Source organism: Amblyomma mixtum, chromosome 8 (genome assembly GCF_055824585.1).
Source record: "Amblyomma mixtum isolate Tamu chromosome 8, ASM5582458v1, whole genome shotgun sequence".
NCBI lineage: Eukaryota > Metazoa > Arthropoda > Arachnida > Ixodida > Ixodidae > Amblyomma > Amblyomma mixtum.
In genome coordinates, this window is record NC_143019.1 from 89260543 (window position 1) to 89285865 (window position 25323).

The following is a 25323-nucleotide window of genomic DNA, read 5'->3' on the forward strand; positions in this document are numbered from 1 at the left end:
GGGCGACTTCCTGGGCCCACGAAATGAGTGCCAGTTGGATGCTCTTGTCTGGCCTTTAGAGGAGTTGGTTCCATCCTTCTTCGGAGGATGATGATGATGAAAAGCCTTTATTTAATAAAAGAGGTGAGGCTTTCTTAAAGAGCTCCGCAATGGGTGGAGTCCCTATTCCGGGACCCCATTGGTCGAAGCCGCCAGCTTAGCCCTCTTGACCAAAGCCTTTTGGTCCTGAAGGTCCGAGCAGCCAAGCAGGGCCGCCTCCCATTCCTCTCTGGTAGGGTTGGGGTGGGGGGAGAGAGCTGAGTTGCGCTGGCAAGCCCAAACCATGTGGTAGGTGTCAGCCACCTCGCCACAGTGTTTGCACCTGCCAGTGAACGCGAAGCTGGCAGTAAGGTTCGAGGGGCCGGATTTCCCGCGCAACCCCAGAGGATGTGTGCCTGGGTGGCGATTTCTCCGTGGTAACAATTTTGGCAGACGGGGTCGTATTCCCCGTCTGTGATGAGTGAAAGTCAAGAATGGCTAAGGATGGAGTGCGTCTGCAACCTGCGGAGCAAGCTCGCTTCCGCTCGATTCAAGTCGGGGTGTGGAGGCGGGAACTGGCGTCTCATCTCTCTGTGGAAGTTGGTAATTTCGGCAAAGGCCTGGGGAGCCTCGGCAAGAGCGTCTGGGTCCGTGGGGCCGGCCGCCCGGTTGGTTAGTCCTCGGGCTAGTCGGACGACCCCTTCGTTTCCAGAGTTTCCCGCGTGGGCGGGTACCAATACCAGGTTGATCTTATGGTCGAGAGTGCAGCCGCGAAGGATGCGTGCAGCGGGGTGGCAGATAAAACCTGCCGAGTAATTTTGTATCGCTTTTTTGGAGTCGCTTAGGACTGTGCGCGTACGTGGGTCAGCGGTGGCCAGCGCGATGGCGGTTTCTTCTGCCGCTGTCGGAGAGTGAGCTACTACTGTGGCGGCGGTGACGAGAGTAGAATGTGGCGTGGTTGCACAAGCCACGTATGTGTTTGCACTTTGCCGTGCAGCATCTACGTATATTGCGTGTTCGTCGGCAAGGTATGTGGCATCTAGTGCTTGGGCTTTCAGCTGACGGCGCGTATCACCGACGCGGCGTGCGCCGAGGGAATGAGTCATCCATGCCGAAGATTTCTCTCGAACATCCGAGTCGCTTCTACCGCTGACGGGAGGAAAAGGGCGTAACCTTGCGTGCATTAAAACACGTCCCCCTCGCCCGTCGGCGGTGGCGCCACGCCAGAACTAACCCCAACCTTCGCGAAACGTCTCCTGACTTTAACCAATGAGGACGCGTGGCCGGCGAGAGAAAGGAAGGGAAATTACACGGGAGATGCTGCGTGTATGTGCGCGCCTACTTTGGCGCGTAGAACAAACAGACGTGAGAGCGAGCCTATAAAAGAAGGACGTTGACCGCTGTCAAGTCAGTCCGAGCTGCACGCCTTCTTTCCATCTTTTAGCGCAACTTTTCAAAGCAGATCTATCCAGGAAAACTGGTCGATATTTAAACAAAAGCTTAACTCTGGCAGATAAATACATCCAGAAGACTACTTTTCATGACACTCGAAAGCAGCCTTGGTTCACGAAGTCATCGAAGCTTCATCGAAGCGCACCCGTTCGACTCCCGGGAAAACACCAGTCGGCCAGCATCGGACCAACGAGGAAAAGTTCGCCAGTCTGCGGGACGGCATCGTCGTGGAACTCTGGTCGTCGGACGGCCGCAGTGCCCGGTGAACAAATTGTGTTTTGTTTGTTTACCTCTCTCTCGTGTGTTAGTGCACTTTAGGCGCAATATTGCCTTTGTATTGCATTCTCTCTCGAGTTTAACTCTGCACGAGTTGCATTGTTCTGTTAATCACTTTGTATGTGTCTGTGCTATGATTGTGAAAATCTCTGTATCGTATCAATTGCTCTATAAACTTTGTTTTGTTTGTGAACCTTTGGCTCCGACCCATTCTCTGGCTTGCGACCGGCGAAAGCTGGGCACCAAACGCCCAAAAACCTCTTGTCACTTGATAGCTGGTCTCCGCTGAGTTTGCCACGCTGAGTCGAGGGCATCTCCTTTGAGTCCGAGACCGCTACCCCCCCACGCTCTAAGGGTGTCTGGGAGCTTCACGCTGTAAAAGTGGCGGGAAGTTGGGTGACACCGGGTCACCATTCAGTTCAATGGCAATGGGGGAGCGGGGTCTGCCTGACGGTTCCAGGAGTAGCAGTGCGACTGTCATCTCTGACGCCTTTACACGTCACTTTTCGCAACTCTGTTTCTGGAGCCGGACGGCGGGGCTCAGCCTCCTTCGCTGACGCCGGTCGTAGTTTTTGCAGACAGCTGCTACAGGTGCCGACTGACCTTGGCACACAGCTTAGCGCCCCTGTTAGCTCCGAGGAGCTCTTAGAGACAGTCGGAGGCATGAACACCGCCTCAGCTACAGGCCCTGACGGCATTCCCACTACCTTGTATGCCAGGTTTACACACCGTCCTGGAGGAACACCTCCTCTGGATGGTGGACGCCTTTGTCAGGGTCGGCGAGAGGCCGGAGTCTTTTATTGCGAAAGCAATACTGCTCGCAGTTTGAGCCCTTCAGCGTCGTCTCGGCGGTGTAATCACGTTTGACCTTTAGCATGACCTTCGCTGTGACGTCACGCCAGACGGAGAGAGACAGAGTCCCAACTCGTCTCGTCGCGGTCGTCCCAGCGTAACCACAGTGCGCTGAGCAGCAGCTGCGCGCCGCTGCCGCGAGGAGGCGCTTGCTGTGATGACGTCACGCCAGACAGAGCGAGACAGAGCCCCAACTCGTCTCGTCGCGGTCGTCCCAGCGTAACCACGGTGCGCCGAGCAGCAGCTGCGCGCCGCTGCCGCGAGGAGGCGCTCGCTATGAAGAAGTCACGCCAGACGGGGATATATCGAGCTCCGACGTGGCTCGTCGCAGTCATCCCGGCGCAGTGATGCCAACCCTAGGGATTTATCCCTAGATCTAGGGGTTTTTTCTTTTCTTCAGGGATCTAGCGTCTTTTTGTGAAATCTAGGGATTTTGAGAAGCCGTAGAATTGCTACTCTAAGTGGCTTAATGGCAGGTGTATCTGATTATTTTGCGCTTGGAAGAGAAAAAACTATGAAAAATGCTAATTACTACTCCTTTATTTTTAGTATTCTGCCGAGCCGAGAGAGGGTGGAAGCAGTTCTGCAACGCGAAATTATCGACTGCTGCACAAGGAGGAAAACGAAACCATGTGAATTTCAAACTGTTTAACGTGCGTGCCATCTCTGGCGCTTCGAGTGACTGCTCCTCTACAAAAGACGAAGTTGAATTTTGACTTGTTGTGCCTGGATCAACGCGCTACGTTTACGCTCGCCGCTTACCTTTACCAAAAAGTGCCACAATTGTTCGCATTCTCCACGTATGCTAGACGACTTGATTTAAACGTGCTGTTCAACCAAAAAACACATTCAAAGTTGTAAGGAATCACTTTCTGATTTTGTAATTACCAATATTACGTCTGTATCATTGCTGTGTAACTATAATAAGATTACATTGTTGGTTATGTCAGTTTCTCGGGACGTCAATCCTTAGTAGCTCCAAAACTATTTGAAGGTCTTTGATTGCGACTATGATTAATAAATAACTGTGCGTTGAGATACGCCATTTCACCGCTTCTTAATGCTCTCTATGAGGCGAGAAGACGTCTTTCATTAATTCAAACATTTTCGTCTTTCTGTGTGCCTCTTAAAACAATCCTAAAAACAACCCTTAATGGTGTCTGAATAAAATACTTTCATGTGTGGACGGGGCTTAGCAGAAAATGCCAGCTCTTTCAACTTGGTATCAACTGCATTTATTTTTCAAAGGGCTGCATAGGTTCTTTGCGCGTAAAGATAAGCCGGCTGAAGGAGCAGCTCAAAAGCCGATTCCCCGCCGCGGTGGCTCAGTGGTTACGGCGCTCGGCTGCTGACACGAAAGACGTGGGTTCGATCCCGGCCGCGGCGGCTGAATTTCGATGAAGGTGAAATTCTAGAGGCCCGTGTGCTGTGCGATGTCAGTGCACGTTAAAGAACCCCAGGTGGTCGAAATTTCCGGAGCCCTTCACTACCAACGTTAATGGAACTAAACTAAGTTGCCAAACTCTCCGCCTTCTCCATGCGGCTGAAGCGGCTCGCAAATTTTAGCGCGAGGGGGCGCTGCCGTCGAAACAGGCTCCCGCTGGCCGCCGCTAGCAGACGCCGCAGGCCCGGCCGCCCAGCGTCGTAGCATGCAGCCTTCAGGAATGTTGAGCAACTGGCGTCCCAAATATCGCACTTACCGATGTTTATCGTAAAGACACCAGTCAGTTCTGAACCCTGTGCGGCGAGTATGCCACATATCTTTGCTGCAGCAACTGGAGTGATAAATCATCGCTGCCTAGCCAATGCCACCGTTGGCCGAAACTGCGGGTGGTCATGATTTTTGAAAGGAGCGTGGTTATTAGAGTTTCTTCACCAAAGTAGCATATTAGACATCTACTTTAAAGGTGGAGATCAGATCATCGCAAGGCTCATCGTAAGTTCACCTAACAGCTTATCTAAACGCGAATCCTGCTACTGTGCGCGCATGTCGTAGAGTGCTTTCGCGACGCGATTGCTGCTGTGATCGTTGTCTCTGTGCTACGTGCGCTTGCATGCAGAGTTTCAGGTGCTGTATCTGCCATGCCGACGTGCTGTGCGCCGGGCTGCACGAGCGGCTACAGAAAAAACAAGACTGCGAGGAATTTTTTCGCGGCTCCTCGTGACGCGGATCTCCGTGCGGCATGGGATCGAGCCATTGCCCCGTGTTGTAAGAAAACTCTCCGAAAAATCACGGGTGTGCGACCTTCATTTTCACGAAGAAGACATACTGAAGACGTACACCCATGTTATTAATGGGGAAGCAGCAAAAATCGAGAGGAGTAAGTGGAGCCTCGTCGAGGGGTGCGTGCGCAAAATGTGTTGGGAACAAAATGTAAAAGTATTTCTGTATTTGTGTCCACCTGTAGTGCACTGCGTGAAGGATCGAAAAATATTGTTGGAACGGTAGCGCACGCTAGGATCAATACACGGAGAGCGGTAAACTCAAAATACTGAAATTGCTTTTCTGGAGTTGGCGTCAGGCATCCTCGCTGTTGCAGGGAAAGAGAAACTGACGACTCAGGAACCCGAGGAAGTTTTCGCAGCTCGGGTTGTGAGCAGCGCGCGGAGTCATTCACGAAGTGAACGCTGTGCGTAAAATCTGCTTATTTCGGAAAACTGCACCACATAAATCGTAGGTACTTGTGGTCTGCTTTCGAGTGCCATAAATGCGGGGCTTTGCGCTCTAAAGCTATTGTTAATTTATGTTTAAAACACACTGCACCAATGTCTGCCAGGCATTCGCGTTTAGATAAGCTGGTAAGTGAACTTACGATGAGCCTTGCGATGATCTGATCTCCACCTTTAAAGAATTGTCTAATATGCTTCTTTGGTGAAGAAACTCATATAACCACGCTCCTTTCAAAATGGAAATAAGATCGCACACGCGTGATTTGTCGGATAGTTTTCTGTCAACACGGAATGGCTCGATCCCATGCCGCACGGAGATCCGCGAAAAAATGCCTCGCAGTCGTGTTGTTTCTGTAACCGCTCGTGCAGCCCGGCGCACAGCATGTCGGCATGGCAGATACAGCACCTGAAACTCTGCATGCAAGCTCACGAAACACAAAGACAACGATCACAGCAGCAATCGCGTCGCGAAAGCACTCTACGACATGCGCGCAGTACAGCAACTGATCGGACCGGCTGAAGCCTCGTACGACTGCAGCGCCACTCAAAGCAGCCAGTGGTGGCGGCGCCGCGAAACCGCTCTCGGTTTGGCAACTGAGTTTAGTTCCATGAACGTTGTTCACTACGGCGTCTCTCATAGCCTGAGTTGCTTTGGGACGTTAAACCCCAACAAACCAAACAAACCAAAAGCCGATTCGGTGAAACGGGAGTCGTCTGCTCGTGAGCGTCGTTACTCACTGCCTTTCTCTCCAGTGACCACACGTCTCTGTAAAAGCTGGCGCCATCTGTGGGCCCTCTATGTAAGGTAAATCTACAAAAGAACAAAAAAAGGTACAATTGTGGCAACACGCTTTTATTTATGTCTGACAAAATGTATAACTAATGGACGAAACAGTGAACTGCGGTGAGACTTTGTTGAAGCTCAAATGGTCACATTAAAAATTAAAACCATTATAGGCTAGGGATTTTTGTTCAATCTAGGGAATTTTGGGGGTTCAATCTAGGGAGAAAACGTTGACCTGAGTTGGCATCACTGTCCCGGCGTAACCACGCTGAGCGTTCCAGCCAGGCCATGTCGTCCGACATGCACAAGGCACAATATCGCTCAAGCTTGGAAACGACGGCGGGGTGAAGAAACGGATGAAGTTGCTTTTGAAATTTCCGGGCTTAAGCAAGCTGAGCCTCTGCCAATTTTTTAGAGACAGCCGTGTGTCCAGGCGGGTGTCCATCTGATCCGCAGGCGTGGCGCCCGATCACTCTGCTTAATGCAGGTTACAAGATCGCGGCGTCGCTCCTGGCCAAAAGGTTGAGCAAGGTTTTAGCGGTGCTCGTAAGTCCTGCGCAGACCTGCAGCGTGCCCGGACGCTCGGTTTTCTCGTCTCTCACTCTAACGCGTGACTTGTTCAGGTTCACTTCGAGAACCGGAATACCGGGTTATTTCGTCTCACTCGATCAGGCGAAAGCCTTTGATCGTGTCGAGCACCGGTACCTTTTCGGCGTCCTCGGGGCTTTCGGCTTTCCGCCGGAGTTCGTGGACCGTATAGAACAACTGTGCTCTGGACTTACAATTCCTTTGCTGTTTAACGGCTCTTTGAGCGACCCCTTTGGCATAGAACGCGGCATTAGACAGGGCTGGCCCCTGTCGCCAATGTTCGTTTTAAGTTTAGACCCGCTCCTGCGTCGCATAACAGTTAGTCCATCGGTGCGCGGTTTCGCTTTGCCGGGTCAAGGTGAGGTGAAGGCGTCCGCGTACGCTGATGACGTGTCCCTGTTTTTGCGGGACGAGTACAGTTACGTAGCGTTCTTACGGCTTTTTTTTTCGAATTACAGCGAGCTGTCCGGCACCCTGCTTAACAGGGGCAAGAGCCAAGCCCTGCGCTTCGGGGCTGTTTCGTCAGACCTGCTTGGCGATGTAGAGTGGGTCTTGGCGGTTAAGGTCCTAGGAGTAGTGTTCCTCTCCTCAGGGGAGGTAGCCCGCGAAACGTGGACAGAATTGAGAGCGACCGCAGAGCAGCGTCTGGCAGTAGCAGCACGTTTTTTCCTGTCGCTGTTGGAGCGGGCATTTATCATCAGATCTTCCGCGTGCGCGTCGCTCCATTACATCCCTCGCGTCGCATACCCGCCTCGCACTTCAGCGCGTCGCTTGGCCACACTTTGTGGCACTTTTTTCTGGGCGGAAAAGACGGAGACCGTCGCTCGCGCGCTCCTCCGCCTTCCCACACGCATGGGCGTGTTTAGCCTGCCCAACCTGCGCACAATGTGCAGCGTTCTCGCTGTACTAGGCGTCCGCGACCTGGTCAACGCCACTGACTACCCAGGGAGAGGTCTTCTCGCCTACCTCATCGGGACGTCGCGGCGCCTCTTTTTTGGTCACCTTGTTGGTCCTTCAGCCGAACAGCAGGGGGGGTTCTTCCGGTATGTCTGCCGGACGGCCGAGTCTCTCACCGCTACCCTGCCCGAGGTCGACGTCTCTCAGACGCAGGCTTCCCGCGTTTGCGAGCTCCTTTCCATCCAGGAGGCTACACCTGAAGAGCTAGAGCGGAGCAGGCGGGTGCGGTGGCGAGATTTGACGTCTCACACGCTTCCACCAAACGTCCGCGACTTCGGCTGGCTGCGAGGCTGGAGGGTCTTTCCTACGGGAGTCCGCGTCGCAACGTGGGGCATCGCACCCTCTTCGCGGTGTCCGCAGTGCGGCGAGACCGAGATTCTCGAGCACGGCATGTTTGAGTGTGTAGTGGCAAGAACGTTTTGGCGACTTCTGCCGCGTATGTTTTTTGTTTCTCTGTTTCCCTGTTTCTCTGTTTGTTTTGTTTCGCGCACCAGGCCGTGCGATACGCTTGTGCGGCTATTACTCTGTGTAGGCGCCTTTGTTTTGTGACGCCAGAAAGGCGCCGCTTCCTTACAGGGCTGACTCCAGCGGGCCATGTTCCCGATGTTGCAGCGAGTGCGAGCACGCCTGTTCTAGCAGGCGTACTTAGACAAGGTGACGCTGCCGGAAGAAGAGTTCCCACGACGATGGAGCACCCGCTTCATCGTCGCAAGCAGGGGCCACGTGACGGTGCGGCTCCTGTCATATTGAGTGTCGCGCGGCAGTGTAGTGCGCGATGTTTGTGCGCGGAATTGGTTTCCTCCCGCGTGCTTCCCCCGCGCGTATGGACCCTCTTGAACTCTTCTACTTTGAACACTTTGTGTTTTGGACACTTACGTTGCTTGTGGTTGTATGTGTGCGCATCGGGCGACGTCTGTCGCCGTAATGTGTTTTTTTTTTTCTGTTCTGTAGAGGGACGGCTGTCCCTTTTATGCTCCTGGGTCCAAATAAACTTCTCTTCAGTGCTTTGTACTTGCGTATTATTCTCGTGTTCTCCGAGATGATTTTGTCGTTTACCTTTTTCAACGTTAAATGAACTTTTGCTAACCGCTAGCGTGTCTATGCGCCACTGCGTTGAGGTTTTGGCGCGTTTCTACAGCCATATTTACGACCGGTAATGTCAGGCGTTTTAGCGAAGACCACCATAAATATATTTCCACGTCTGCGCGTCGTTTATTTTAATTTTTTTGACCGAATTCAGTACATCTACACGTACGATTGGGTATATCACGCGTTTTAGCGAAAACACTATATGTGGATTGCCTACCCTGTCGGCGGGCATCGTGTTGACCTCGGCAATGGCGCATTTCACGTTGCGCAAAGCACACTTACAGGGTTAGATCTGAGGCGATTACGCCGCAGTCCCAGGTAACAGCATGCATGAACGCACAACCACTTGCCCGTAGACGCGATGTATACGTCGACATTCGGTCCGCCATGTCTGCTACCCACGTTCAGTATCTTTGGAGGCACCTACTTCCTGCTGAAGGACAAAGGTTTTCCCATACAGGGCGACACCAATGAAGAACACTTACATTGGTTTGGAGTTCGTGTGCCAGTAAAGGCACATCGCGCTTGTATCACACTTTCATTGTATCACACCGAGGAGCTTATGTCCCTTCTTACGGATCACAAATACTTAAGAGAAAATCCGCCGCGGTGGCTCAGTGGTTATGGCACTCGGCTGCTGAACAGAAAGACGCGGGTTCGATCCCGACCGCGGCGGTCGAATTTCGATGGAGGCGCAATTCTAGAGACCCGTGGTCTGTGCGAAGTCAATGGATGTCAAATAATCTAAGTTGATCGCAATTTCCGGAGCCCTTCACTACGGGGTCTCTCATAGCCTGGGTTGAATTTGGACGGTAAACTCCATAAACCAAAGCAAACCTATACTTAGGACGAAGGGATGCATGTGTTGAAACCAAGAGCGCTGTGTGCTTCCGTGAGCAATGCACGAGGCAGCACCCATGATGCATCCCAGCTAAACTTCTTTGCTTTGAAGAGCTGGCATAAATGCTACGTAACGCCATCAGGACCCCAAGTAAATATTCCAAGGGATCGGCCACCATGTCCCCTACAATGTATGTGAATAAAAATTCACTGATATCTAGAGCAAAAGTCGTACAGGTGGGTGCTCCTTTCAAAGCTTTATCTTCATGGCGTGGTCCCGGTGCTCACCTACTAAGAGAAAGTTACCACGCGTTTCTTTTGCTTAAAACGACTTCTAACTGCTACGAGTTCTGTGATTGGGCCGCTCACTGCTGATCCAATGGACCGGAGTTCGATCCCGCTGCTCGAGGCCGCGTTTCGATGGCGGAGAAACGTGAGCGATCCATGTGTGCTGTGCGATATTAATACAGGTTGAAGATTCCCAGGCACCTTAACTTATTCTGGAGCCCTACATTGCGGAACCTCTTGCTTTGTGCCTCATTTCATTCCCTCTTTGATCCATTTTCTCACGATTTGGTAGAGATGTGCAGTTAGAAAAAGCCACTCTAATACCCCTGTCCCACTAGCAAATTTAATGTCATCCGAACCTAATGGCATTCGATGCATCGAATGTCATTTGGTCTCTTTCGGTGCTACACGGTGCGGTGCGGTGAGGCGAGAGCCTTACAGTGCTGTGAGGCGAGAGCCTTAGGCGCGGTGTTGCTGCTTGTGCCACTGATGTGTTAAGATGTAAAGCTTCGCCTCTAAGAGTGAAACGCGACAGCGTCGTGCAACGCTGCCAGGGAGTCCATAGAACGACATCGCCCGTTCGGTTCTACGCCTTGCTCGTAGGCAAATTGGTTTTTGAGGAAAGGAAATGTGTCTGTCTTTCATATCTCGATGGACACCAAAACCTCGCCGTAACGGGCAGGGAGGAAGATGGGAGTGAACGACGACAGCGTATTCACTATACGCGCCTTTGTTCATTTGAAACCATCGATCTGGCATGCCACAAGGTTCGCCATATACGCCGTCATTGCCGCACTTCTCGGTGTGATGATTGTCAGCGTTTCGGCCATACTACAGAGGAGTGCGTAGTGTCGTATGCTGATAAGCTACGCGGTGGCAGCCGTGCCATGGACGACGCATTGTAGGAGCACTTGATGAACGCAAGACAAGTTTTGGATCTGCTGGTGGCACGCCAGCCGTTGCGCCCATTGACTCAGCGACTACTGACCCGCTGTCTGGCCCCGTTCCTAGCTGCTGTGCAGCAGGAACCTACCCAGCCTTCACAGATGGAGCGCCTGTCTGCAGATGATGAGCGTCGATGCCTGGCGGAGCAGGCTCCAGCTATATGCAGTGTCAGTGATGGCACTCTTGGCGCACGGGCCTGTGCTGTGCGTGGGCCAGAGGAAGACAAGGACGACGGTGTGGCTCCGGCGCCGGGTGCCTGCACTGCTACATCTTCTGAGGCTCCTGCCGGATGTGCCACACAGGTAACAGAGTGCCAACCTGGCACTTCACTCCCCGACGGCAACTGTGATGCCGATGAGCAAATTTTAAGTGTGGCCTCGAAGCGCGGTGTGTCTCCGAGTTCAGCCTCCTCTGAGGAGGACAGCGTCCCCGCCAAGCACAAGTCCCGCCGTCGAAAGTCAACGAATAAGAAACCTCCTCGGCGCTCCAGATCAAGGAGAAAGGGCGTCAACTCTAGGGAGGTCTCACCAGCCGGAGTGATGCCCCCAGACATCGTGGATGCCTGATTGAAGCTCAAGTTAGCCACCATGGCGTCTAACCAGCAGTTGACTGTCGCAACAATCAACATATGTGGACTCCGTTCAAGGCAGAAACAGGTACAGTCACGCCGATTGCTTTGGGGCAATCGGCTAGACATTCTCGCTATTCAAGAAAGTAAGATAGAAAGTGAAGTGGATACAGAGATAGCCCTGCGACCTTTCCTAGCAGATTACAACGTCTGTGTGTCGCACTCAGTGGGTCTTTCGGCAGGTTGCTTTCTTTTCTTAAAGAAGAGTCTACCTATTTCTGACTTTAAGTACCAGGTTGACAAAGAAGGGCGTCTGAGATGTTGTGACTTTCGACTGCATGGCGAGTCGTGGAGGGTTATAAATGTGTATGCTTCAAATAATCCGGTGCAACGAGCAGTTTTTTTTCATGTAATTGCAACTCTCCTAGGATGTGATCGTTATGTCGTTTTCATATGTGACTTCAACTGTGTGGCGACCCACGCGATCGCACAGGTCCTAACCAAAACGCCGATAAGAGCTCTGGTATATTATTGTCTATTACCGAAAACGCAGGTTTAATCCGCCTTCACATACATCACAGGAGCCTCACATTCACGCCTTGATCGCATTTACGTTTCCGTAGATCTCCTTAAACGGCATATTTCATGTGATGTCAAGCCTGTTTCTTTCTCAGATCATGCTATGGTCATTGCGTGGATTGGAGAATGCGCCCGTCCCAAATTTCAGCCGCAGTGGGAACTGTGGAGGCTTAATTCCGAGCTTCAAAATGATGAGCATTTTCAGCAGCGAGTGATGACAGCTTTGGAATCTTGCTTGGTCATGGATGTCCCATTATTTGCAGCTTGGGAGATGTTTGAGCTAGAACTTCGTAGCATAGCTATTGAGATCGGCTCCGTGAAGTCTTATTTAAGCATGGTGAGGAGAAACGGTTACTTCAGAGTCTTTATAATCTGCATGCGCTTGAATGTGAGGCTCCTGGCTTGTACACAGAGGAAATTGGTGCTGTTAAGTGCAACCTTCAGAAGTTTGATGCAGAACGCTATCGTGCGGCCCGTGTACGATCCCGCATCAACCGTGCTCTGCACTCTGAGGAGCCTACTAGACAGGCCTTGCTAGATGAGCGTCGTCATGTGGCTGCCAAGCGAATTTCTGAGCTCTACTGTGGTGGTGCCCTAGTCACAAGTAGACATGTCATAGTTACCGAGTTTGAAAACCACTATAGCTCTCTGTTTGCTGCCACGTCTAGCACTGCTGATGATGATCATATAGCGCGATTGGTGTCCATGATTAACCCACTCAATGAGGATGAGTGCAAGGCAATAAGTGGCTCTTTAAGCTTGGGTGAATTGCAAGATGCAATTGACCAATTTCTGCTTTCGAAAACCCCGGGGCCTGACGGCCTCTCAGCAGAATTTTACAAGACATTTAAATCCGTTCTAGCCCCTGTCCTGCTCCAAATTTTTGAGACAAGTATTGCTGTTGAATTTCTGCCTCAGTCATTTACGAAAAGTCATATTGTCTTTATACCAAAGACCTAGGATAAGGAAAAACTTCGATTTGTAGATGGCAACAGACCAATCACGCTTTCTAATGTAGATTATAAGATTTTTGCTAAAGTACTCTCAAATCGGCTGCAGCTTGCAATGTCTACTTTGATTGGGCCTCATCAAACATGTGGCTTGCGGGGACGATCAATACAATCTAACCTACATGTAGCGCGTACGGTGTTGCAGTATTGCAGTGACGCTCAAGAACAATTAGCAATGCTGCAAATTGACCTGGAAAAGGCATTTGATCGAGTGTGCAATTCATTTCTTTTTGCACTTTTAAATCACGTCAATCTCGGTTCAATACTTTCTACTGGCATATGCCTTTGTTACAAATCCTGTACCACGCGCTTGATTGTTAATGGCTGTCTCTCGCAACTAGTCCCAATTCAGTCTTCGGTGAAACAGGGGTGCCCACTGGTGCCCACTGTCTCCGCTCCTGTTCGCATTATGCTTGGAGCCACTTTGCATAAGTGTTATAAACAGTAGAGCTGTCAATGATTTCCGAATAATGGGCAACGAACTGAAGTTATTGGCTTATGCAGATGACCTTGCGTTTTTTTGTACTGATAAGCCAAGCATCGATGAGGTTATTCGTTTAACGGAGGACTTTGGTTCGGTGTCAGGAAGTCGGATTAATCGCTCTAAGAGTTGCGGTCTTTGGTTTGGTAGCTGGGGTACGACACCTGCTGAATATGCTGGTATAACATGGACATGCAGGCCACCAATGTACCTTGACGTCCCTTTGAGTGCCTATAAGGATAGCGCACATTATTGCAAAGACCGCGTGTCAACTCTTCAGCGCTATGCTCAAACGTTTGTCCCCCATGGCCTCTCAATTTTTGGCAGGGCGACCGCCTGTAATCTGTTTCTCGCCACTAAAATATATTATGTACTGCAAATTATTCATTACGCAAGACTTCCTATCCAGCGTTTTCACAGGGTTTTCGCTACTTTTGTGTGGGATTCGTCTTTTGAATCGATCAGGCGTGATAATCTTTTTCGGCCTGTAAGCGCTGGTGGCCTTGGTCTAGTTCACCTGTATGTCCGACAGATAGTGTCACGGTTCATGTTTTTCCTTGGCACTACACACCCAATAGTACGTTCATCCCTGCAAACAAATTTAGTTCATGTTTTACCCAACCTCACTGTGTCTTCCAATGTTTGTGACCGTCCGTGTTTGTGGGGCATAATGCAAGAGGTGTATTTGGCTGTCCGTTTCCTACTTGTTCGTTTTTCTCCCGAGTTACTTTTTTTAGTGTCGAGGAAAAAGTTGTATAAGGATTTGATTAGTATGCTCTTCCCTCCGCCCATGTACCGCTCTCTGTATTTTGGTTTACCTGGGCATGACGTACTCAAAAGAGTACGTAAGATGCCAGCCTCGCCGTGTTCAAAGACCTTTTTCTTTAAGTTAAACACCGGTACGTTGCCCGTTAGAACATGGTTAGAGAAAAAGGGCATTTTTGTGTCTACCGTTAATTGCCGCCTTTGTGATGATCCAGAAAAAATTGAGCATTGTTTCACCAGTTGCAAAGATGCAGTACTCTTGGGATATCCTGCTACGCACATTTAAAGAAAGAATTCACCTGACTCCACATTCTGTTCGCTATCTCACTGCGCTGCCATTTGTTGATGAACCCCTGGACATGTTCTTTCTGATTGGACTGCACAGCCTCTGGAAACCCGCATGATGGACAGACACTGTGAACCTGTTGTGTCTACAAAGGATCACTTCAGTCGAGTGGTTGTTCATCTGAGACGTGTATGCCCAGACTGAGTACGAACCGGAGTGGCACTCACTATTAGTGATGTGCTCTGCATTGCCCCTTTTCTAGTGCATGATCTTTTCAATATGTATTGTTTAACACTGTTTTCATAATAGCTTGTATATAGTTCATGTACATAGAACATTACATCACTGTAATAAATACCATGTTGAAGAAAAAAAAATCTGGCATGGCGAAGTGGTTAGCATGCTCGACTCACACTCCGGAGACCTGGGTTCGATTTCCGAACTCGACCAATTTCCTTAGCGGTTTTATTTATTTATCTGACCAGACTAGAAAGGTTAATTAGGCTAAATGGGTAATTTAGCAATGTAGTAAACTCATTCCCATTTGGAGCATCACTATACGTTCCCTTTAATTGGTTGCATGGTTACTAGCCAAAGTACAATTGGCCCCGTTTGAAATTCGCGCACTGTGACGTCACGACCGTTTAGACCAATTGAAAAGCGTGACATTTCTGTCGACAACTTCTGGTTACAACGATGAGGCATTAAGGGCATCCGCCTTAAAATAATGTCATTCGAAAATGATGGCATCGACGATTAGTGGGAAAAAAAATAGTCCAACTGAACGACATCAGCGCACATAAAAGATGCTTGAAATTGTTGTGCAGTGTTTCAAAAGCGGGTGAAAACATTTGTGTTCCGTATTATAAGCTTAAAATATTATTTTCGACCATTCTGTACCACTTTAGCCATCAGAAGCCAAGCCAAGTACAAAGTCAACTACAAAGCCGATAAATGTTAACTAGTGTACACTCTAATGTAAACAAACAAAATGGCTGACATGGCGGCGTGCGGACACGCGCGTAGCTTGAAAATGACTTCCAAAAGGTTAACTGCTCAGTTACGTCTTTAAGTACCTTCGAGCTTAACGAACATGGTGCGCCAACCAGCAAGAACACGCATCCAAAAATGACCGACGGTCGCGGGAAAGACGCTGCTTCACGCTGGGCCGCTGCTGTAGGCTGCTGAGACCGAGAGTAATAGCTATCCACGACTATAGTGTGAACAGATTCACTCCAACATTAACTTTTTTTTAGCAGAACTAAATAAATGCACTTTCTAGGTTTGGCAGTGTGCAGGCAGATTATTTTTTCGCGTCGCTTGTTCCTGCTGCGTATCTGGTGTCCAGAGCATGCAATCGGTTCGAGATCGAATGTGAATGAGTTCCCCTAACTCATTCGATGGCGAATGTCATTCGAACCTAATGACATTACCTGTTCCCGTGTAGCAGTCGATTAATGACATTAGGTGCCAATGTCATTCGATTCGAATAGCATTAAAATTGCTAGTCCATGGTAGAGAGAGGGTGTGGTAGATGGTCCTTGGCGATCACATAATGAACAAGGGAGGGGAAAACCTCAGGTTGCTTGAGCCAACGTTTCGACAAGGGGACTTGTCTTCGGCTGGGCAAAGCGTTCATCATTGGCAGGGATTAAATAGGGCCTTCGCTCCGAGGAGGAAGGCCCCGGGGGCAGGGAAGGAAAGTGGTGTGAGAGGGGATGCGTGTCAGGAAGGATGGGGAGGTGAATCTTGATTCGTTAAGCTGCAATAGTGGAAAAACTTATATCCGGGGGGGGGGGGGGGGGGTGTAATGAACAAAGGCTTTGAAGGGGCTGCGACGGGATGCAGGCGCTGGGTGAACCTGTAAAACTCAGATAAGAGGATTAGTCAGCGTGGCACAGGGAAATGAGAACAAGGCAAACAAAATAGGCTGGCACTGGAAGGAGAAAGAAAGGGGGGGCATTTCCAAGGAAGGACAAGGCAGGGGGAGGGGGGGGGGAATGGCTCGAGTTCAGAGAAAGCCAAAAGGCGGGGGCGGAGGGGGTAACAGGAATGCCATGGTTTCCGAGAACTGATAGTAGGGGATTAGGAGAGAAAACAAAAAAAAGGTGACCAAAGGGAGAGGGTGAGAAGGCCGGAAATGTGGTGGAAGATATGACGTGGTGGTGGTGGTGAAAATTTTTTATTACTGAAATAGAGTTTGGGAGCCACAGAGTGGCCCCGCTACATGGTCGGCGTTTCTAGTCCGGGACACCGCAGGACAATGCCCCGTCTCTCGCCCGTTTCACCAGAGCCCTTTGGGACTCAAGCGAGGAGCAGTTGAGGAGGGCAGTCTCCCATGCCTCTCTGGAAGGAATAGGGGAAGGGGGGAGGTCGGGAATTTGAGTACATGCCCACACCATGTGGAAGATATCACAGGTCTCCCCACAGTGCGGGCATCGCCCATCCATGTTAGGATCGTAATGCTTTAAGATTACAGGACAGAGTAGAGTACCTGTCTGCAGGCGCCTTAAAGTTCACTCCTCCGTCTTACTCAGCCCCTTTGCAGGGGCCGGGAAAAGGCGGTAGATGTCGCTATAATGCGTTATAATTTCCCTGAATCGCAGCAGCGGCTGGTTAGTCTCCGAGGGAAGGGTGCAAAGAGCGATAATATACTTATGCGAGGTTCTAGGAAATGGTCTGACCACGTGGAAGACATTTGTTAATTTAAAATTATGCTAGCCCTGGAATGAACCTGAGAGATTCCAGGTTTCCTCTGGACATGTTAATCCCTGTTGGTTGCAGTGTTTTAAATTTGTGGATTAGGAATGCTTCTCTGTATTTTCTGTCCCTAGTCGATTTGAAGCCTGACTGAAGAATGAACAATTTGAGTTCGTCGAATTCGTGGTGGCGTTGATTAAAATGGGTGAACACTGCCTTCTGTTCATTCCGTGTTGTGCCAGCCCGGTGCCCGTTTAATCTGGCGCTCATTGTTTGCCCGGTTTCTCCGATATATTGTTTCTGGCAATAGGAGCACTGGAGCATGTAGATAATATTGGACGATTTGCAGTCAAAACTGGTCTTTATATCGAAACTGAAATCGCTTGCTGTACTTTTAACCGTAGTGTCCCTTTGTAAATGTTTGCATGTCTCGCATCTAGGTCGAGCGCATGAAGTTACTGTCGGTGGTGGTTTCTTACCGAGCCTAGCATGCACCAGGATGTCCTTCAGGTTTGTGTTGCGTCTGTATGTTACCCTTGGTGCGTCGGGAAATATTTTCTTGAAACGGTCGTTACCAGTTAAAATGGGGTGTTATTTCCGCAGGATATTGTTCATGTTTGGAAGCGCGTTTGAGTATTTCGTCATAAGCGGCAGGAGGTCATTGACTGTTAGCTTTTGTTCGTTTTTTAAGAACTACATCTCGTTTCAAAGTGGTTGCTCGTTGGAACGCATTATTAAGGGTTGTCTGTGGATGGTTTCTGGTGATCAGTGTGTTTTTTAGCGAGTGGAGGTGTTTCAGGTAGTCGTCGTCGTCGCTACATATTCTTCTTAGTCTCGCTGCCTGTCCTACGAATATACCTTGTTTGCAGTGTCTTGGATGATGGCTAGTGAAATCTAGGTATTGTTGTCGGTCAGTAGGCTTCCTGTAAAGTGTGGTTTTGAGCTAGCTATTTTCTAAATGGACGGTGGTGTCAAGGAAATTGACTTGCGTTTTCGAGGAGTTGAAGGTGAATTTAATGCTGGAGTGGCATGAATTGAAACGTGTGACGAATGCCTTCAGGGTCTCAGCCCCATGCTCCCATATCATGAAAATGTCGTCTATGTAGCACAGGTATATAAGTGTTTTTTTAGAAATGAATTTAGGAGTTTAGGTTCTAGTAGCCCCTTAAAAATGTTCGCGTGGGTGGGTGCGAAGGGAGTGTCCATGCTTTTACAAATACTTTGGTAAGGTCAAAATAGGCAAGAACAGTAACATACGTATTGCTGCCGCAATCGAATCTCGCAAATACAAGCACAATCACCAACACACTGAAAAAATAACTGAACTCTGGGGACTAAAAATCTGCATGAAAATTACTCATGTGAATATTTCAATCAGTTTTGTTTCAAAAGCTCCTAGTGAATCTTTATCTAAAATAAATTAAAAAAAGGAGAAACAAATTTTGTAAGCCGAACAAAATCTATACTTGGCGGCACGGCTGGCGGCCAGCTTCATGTCGTTACATTTCGGCACACCTGGCGGCCGGCTCTATTTCGCTATATTTCAGAACATCGCGGCTAAGCCAGCTTTGCAAGGCCAAGTGGTTTCTTTTTCGACTCTGCTGAAGTTACAAGTGCGAAGCACCTGAAAAAATCTCAATGCCCCTTTTCGGTGTACTCGTATGCAGGTTCTGAGAACGCAGGGCTAGATCAAAAGTTCCAGCTTCACGACCTCAAAGCGTTCCTGGCCAAAATGAAACAATGGACAGCCCCGGGCAGGGACAAGGTGACTGTGGAAGTTCTCGGTAACCTCCTTGAACCTGTCTACGAGCGGCTGCTTGAATATTTCGTCACCATCTGGGCAGGAGTTAAGCCTCTCCTGGTGGATTGGAAGACGGCCCTCGTCACATTCACACCGAAACCAGGCAAAGCTCTCCACACCGACAACCTCCGGCCCATATCTCTAACTTCTTTTGTGGAGAAGTTGATGGAGACCATGGTCCGTGATAGACTGTCTACTTACCTGCAAACGCACAACGCCCTTGCAGACACCATGCACAGGTTCCGCTCACACCGGCCCGCACAAGATGTGTTGGTGCAAACTCATAACGAGATCTTTGATCCTGTCGAGGACCCTAGCGACGACAAGGTGCTCCTCGCAATGGATTTGCACGTTGTTTTCAATAATGTGACGCAGGATATCATCTCCCACATGTCCCAAGTGGACGGCGGGTACAACACATTAAAATACATTAAGTAAATCCTCACACATCGGCAATCATATTTCTGACTTTAAGACACTGAACTTCGCCCGTACCAACATGGCACGCGAGGGACTCCGCAGGGAGCAGTCCTCTCGCCTGTTCTGTTTAATCTGGCCATGATAAAGCCTCCTACCCTTCTGGGTGAGCTCCCTGGTGTGCATCAAGCCCTGTACGCGGACGACATCACCCTGTGGGCAACACACGAATCGGCTGGAGAAATCAAGGCCAACCTGCAGCAAATGGCGGCTATTGTGGACGATTATGCACACCGCTGCAGCCTTGAGTGCTCCCCGAGAAAATCTGAATTCTTAGATACATGTTCCAGTCTAAAGTGAACAACCAAAATCACCCTCTCCCCTGCTTAAGGGCCCGATATCTGAACACGAGGAAATCAGAGTATTGGGACCCCCTGCACACACAGGAACCGCAAGATTAACAAGACGCTGGAAGAACTCCGCAAGGTATGGGTCCAGAACCCTGGTTCCATTCCCCAACTCGGCCAATTTCCTACTCGGTTTTATTTATTTATTTATCTTACTTGTAGCATCAATATATCATCCCTTTAATTGGTTGCATGGTTACTAGCCAAATTACAATTGGCCCTGTTTGAAATTTGCGCACTGTGACGTCACAGCTGTTTCCACCAATTGAAAAGCATGACATTTCTGTCGACAAGTCGTGCTTTCAACGATGCGGCATTAAAGTCTTCCGCTTTAAAAAGAAGAAATGGGCAACCAACTGTCTCACATACAGGTGTTTTAGGCCCAGTCCCCCTGCATAAACAGGCGTGAAAAGTTCATCACGCGGCATGGGCTCAAATGGGCTCAACGCCGCAAATATACGATGGAAACGCTGTATTTGATGTCTGGCGCAGTAAAAGACGTGGAGCACGAAATAAATAGTTGTTACCAGAAAAATGTTGCCCGCATGTGCTCGACCAAATATTGAAAGCCGATGCGGGACAAAAGTGTGAGCATAACGCTCAACAGCCGCTACCCGCTCTCTCCAGTAATGCGCACTTGATTTCAAGGCTTGAAGTGGAACACCTAGATATTTAGGAGGCACACAAGACCATTTTATTCCAGCGTACAGGGATGGAGTTGTGCCCTATGAACAAAACCATGGGCCAGAACTTTTGGAGCGATTCACTTGAACACCAGAAACGATCCCAAACTGATCTATCGTGGACAACGCATCGTCAATGCTGGGCTTGTCAATGCAGAAAAATACAAGATCGTCAGCATATGCTTGCAATTTGTCTTTATTACCCAAGACAGGGAACCCGTGGATTTTTATTTATTTACATATACTGCAGGCCAAGTTTTGGCCCAAGCAGGATGGCCATACAAATTTAGAACACAAGAAGAACATATACAATGCGAGAAAGAACGCATGGGAAACAACACATTTCTTAAAAGAACAATTATATGATAAAACTAATATTGGGAAATAAATGGCAACAACACATCTCATGTATGATAAGAATGCCAAATCCATGACAAATAACTCTTCTGGAAGGAAAACAGGATATGTTAAGTATGCAAAATATGGCTTTCTAGTCCTTTCACAAAGTCTTTGCTTTTAAAAATGTTGCGTGGTAACAAATTCCATTCAGTGATCGTGCGGGGGAAAAAACTATATTTAAATGTGTTAGTGCGAGCGAAGATTGGGGCTAAGGATTGTTCGCGATTATGCCGCGTTGTCCTTGTACTAGCATGTTTAACAGATTCTGGTATGGGTAACTTGATCTTTCCGGAAAGACCGTTATAAAGAAATGCAAGACGGCTAACTTGCCTTCGTGCTGTTAATGTAGGGATATTATTGAGCTTCATTAAATTACTGTTAAGCAAAACACTCAAACAAAGCGGTTCCAGGCAAAAGAGCAAAAAGCAGAGAAGACATCGGACAGCATTGCTTCACGGAAGAGCGGATTGGCGCGGGGTTCGAGAGCTGGCCATTAATAATTCATCGCGTTGAACAGTTGCTGTAACAAAGTTGTACCCCCTTAATTACAGTAGACGCCACGTTTGCTCGCTCTAGAAGTGAAAACAGAAATGAATGGCGGCACAGTCAAACGCTTTCGCAAAGTATATCTGAAGCAGAGCAAGCTACTTATGAGAGCTGGAGGAATATTCAAGAATTGTACGCGCAGTGTGAAACTTACATGGAATGGAGCGGCCTATCAAACCGCACGTGTGATGAGATCCAGTGAGTATCGACGTTGCGAATTGCAGTCGATTTGATAACACTTTCGCAAAAATTTTGTAATCCACATTTGCCAAAGTATTGTGCCTATAACCTTCTATGGACCGCAGTTTTCCTTCATCAGTAGTATTCGGAATTAGCACTGTGTGGCTTTTTGTAAAAGACTCATGAAGGCCTCCTATATCGAACCCCAGCATGGAGACCTGCAGCAGGACAGGATTGAGAATAGATTTAAAATCCCTGTAAAATTCAGCCGAAATTCCGTCAGGAGCAGCCAGTTTTCAGACAGATAACTGATCAATTGCATGTTCTACGTCTTCCTGTGTGAAAGAGCCGCTAATAATAGAACAATCGTCTCCTGGTAATGGGGCTTACTCAGGTGCTGAAATGCGCCAAAATTTCCGAAGTATGCGCATCATGAGAAGCGAGATTAGATTAGATTATGGGGTTTAACGTCCCAAAGCGACTAAGGCTATGAGAGACGCCGTAGTGGAGGGCTCCGGAAATTTCGACCACCTGGGGTTCTTTAACGTGCACTGACATCGCACAGTACACGGGCCTCTAGAATTTCTCCTGCAAAGAAATTCTAGCCGCCGCGGCCGGGATCGAACCCGAAGCACTGAACAAGTTTATAACTATACACAAATACGGACATCACCTCATTTGTACTGGTCACTAGTTTTTGATGGGTCATCATCCCGGAAATAAACTTTGCAGTCGCTTGGCGGCGCTCATCAAGCAAAGCCTGTAGTGTCGGATGCTCACATTGCAAATCACGCTTGGTACGAGATCGAACACGGGCGCCCCTGCAGCGTTCTGCATGAAATCTTTGTAACTGACTTTTCAGACTAGCAAATTCATGCGTATATAAGACAGGTGCTTCGCATTACATTTCATACACGTTGTAGAAATTTTTCCTGAGTGTCTGCTCCTGATATTTCTTGTAAAACGACCTCACTGAACCACGGAACTAGGCTATCACCGCATCCAACACGACTCATGTTGACCTGCAGCACATTCTGGCGCTGTGCATTGGAGAGCGTCGTATTCATCAACTTCCGTCTCCTCCGTCCCGCAGCACTGCCTGCTCACCGTCGTCTTCCATGTAGCACGAATCCGTGCTTGTGCTCCGATTCGAATGTAGTAAACATTCAGCGTAGTTTTTTTCAGGGGGTGTTATACGCCACTGGTAAAATATAAAAAGAACGAGAGCCTGCGCCCTAACAATGAAGAGGTGGTGACGAGTGCGGCTACGGCCGCTTATCTGTTTTTATTGCGAAAGCAATACTGCTCACAGTTTGAGCCCTTCAGCGTCGTCCCGGCGGTGGAACGACGTTTGACCTTTAGCATGGCCTCCACTGTGACGTCACGCCATACGGAGAGAGACAGAGCCCCAACTCGTCTCGTCGCGGTCGTCCCAGCGTAACCACGGTGCGCCGAGCAGCAGCTGCGCGGCGCCGCCGCGAGGAGGCGCTCGCTATGATGACGTCACTCCAGACGGAAGAAACAGAGCCCCAAATCGTCTCGTCGTGGTCGTCCCAGTGTAATTAGAGTGTACTAGATACACTCTAGCTGCGTTGACTGCTATGAATGAAACGGAGTATATAGATCGGGACACCTTCGGCAAACAGGAGAATAACAATGGGCTTGAGTGGACTTGATAGGCACCCACAGACCATGAACAGCAGCTTACCGGTACTCATGAAAAGGGGAGCTGAAGAGGAAAGATTTAAGTGGGGCTGTATCTTGCCATTACTCACCTGTGGAAAGAAGCATGGAGGCTAAAGGAGATCGCAGCCGGCTATGGAAAGGAATAACATAGAGGAAATAAGTGGCAGAGAGATCCGAGTGGCCAAGGGGGCAGATGCGTGTTAATGATACCCTAGATGACATCAATAGGCAGTGGGCATGGGAAAGCATCTCGTACGGAAAGCTAGAATTCCGACGTGCCCTTAGTGTGACAGAGTGGATTCCAAGAGAAGACGAACGTAGCTCGATCTGGCACAGCAGTGCACACAGATAAGATTAGGAAGTTTACGGGGCTCAAGACGGGGTTAATTCTAGAATGTGAGAGGCCGTTGTCCTCAAGTGGTCGTTGCTGGGGGATGGTAGCGATGATGACTTCACGGCTGCCACTGAAACACTGCAGGGCTTTGACTGATATACGCCTGTTGTTTCAGGGGAAACAGTTAGGAATTCTGATGTAAAAGTATAGTTTTTTCAGCTCGGTTTTACCAGTGTTGGCGGACACCAGTAATCCTGCGAATCAGTTTAGCTAGTTAGGTAGTTAACAAATCTACGCCTGTGCGGGGTAGCCAACCGGTATACTTTCTGGTTAACATCGCTGCCTTTCCCCTCTCTGTATCTATCTGCCTATGTGTCTAAAATTCGATCAACCTAAGTGCTGTGGCTCGACAAAATTTGAGTTTTTTTATTACTTACGTGCACTGGAAAGGTTGCTTTGCCTGCATACTTTTCGAAAGCGCATGTAGTTTTGAGCGATGTAGCCAAAATTTTATAGAGCCACAGCGCAAAGGACAATCGCGTTTTTGAAATCTAAAAACTGTTAAGGCTATTACTAACGACTGGCTAGAAATATTTAATTGAAACCAGTTGGCTAGCTGCGATAGCTAAAAAGTTAATTATCATAGATTAGTTATCCAGCTTATAACTTAGGACAATTCACCATCTTTCCGGCGACCGCCAGTACTGGTAATACAATTCCGTAAAAGTGATATTTTTACCCCAAAAAGAATATTTTTGAAAATTGCTTAGTCTTCCCAGAAACGTCTGTTATACAGACAACAAAAAGTAAAATTTGCTGACCGACCTCGCCTATTGCGTTCATTTTACTTATCGCCATGGTGGCACTGGCTTTAGAAAAGGTGACGGAGTTGAAACCCAAGGCTAGATGCTATGAGTTGGCAAAAAAATGCCATGCAGGGAAATTGAACACCATAATCATGGAATACAGACTGTGTTGGCAGTCCTATAGGGTTGTCTTGTGTTCGGCACAGCGGTAGCACATGTCCCAGCTCCTCTTCTCTAGAGCGTCTCACTTGGCTTGTTGAACTGGAAGGCAGTAGGAACACGAAGGCAAAAGATATACAAAATCCAAGCAGTTTCACACAGCTCTTTATTGCGCTTCAGGAGCATATGTTCTATCAGTGGCCCTTTATATCTGACGTCAGCTAAAGTGCGCACTCAACAGAAGGCACTGACCGGCAGTTCGCGCGAAGAAGCTGCGTCTTGCAAACACGACCTAGCCATTTCTCCGCATCTCTTGTCGGATTACCCTTCGTTCAGCGCTGCAAAGGGTAATACGCACACTTTGTTGGGGTATGGTCACTGCTGTCATGCTGGTCTCGCACTGCCGTGCATTGGGCGAGCAGATTGCTTATTTTTATCAGAATTTCTTGTGGGGCACCAGTAGGGTAGAAGGTTAGTCAGTTATGATGAAGCAAAACAAGTTAATATCAGACCTAAAATGGAAGGTAACGTAGTTTTAATTGGTTTTAACGAAGACGAAGGGACCCTGCGATTTCTTCGCTGAAGTCGCTGTTTCGTTATAACCGTAGGTGACCTGGGCTGCAAATACCGCGTGCCAACGGGCTTTATCATTTAGAGAAAGGACAACATAGGTGGGGTTTAGTCTGCCACCTATGTGTGCTGACATTGTTGTGTCCTGCGTGCTCGTCTGTCCTTCGGTGAAACAATCCAAAACGGT

At 48.9% G+C, this 25323-nt stretch overlaps 1 protein-coding gene across 1 annotated transcript in view; it reads left to right on the forward strand.

The window, feature by feature from the left end:
* Positions 1 to 19757, forward strand: part of LOC149333440 (uncharacterized) — a 67523-nt gene extending 47766 nt beyond the window's left edge. The window contains exon 2 of the mRNA XM_089558683.1: positions 18816 to 19757. Coding sequence (XP_089414809.1) covers positions 18816 to 19387 — 572 coding nt within the window. The 3' untranslated portion in view covers positions 19388 to 19757. The remainder of the gene's footprint in view (positions 1 to 18815) is intronic.
* The last annotated feature ends 5566 nt before the right edge of the window (positions 19758 to 25323 follow it).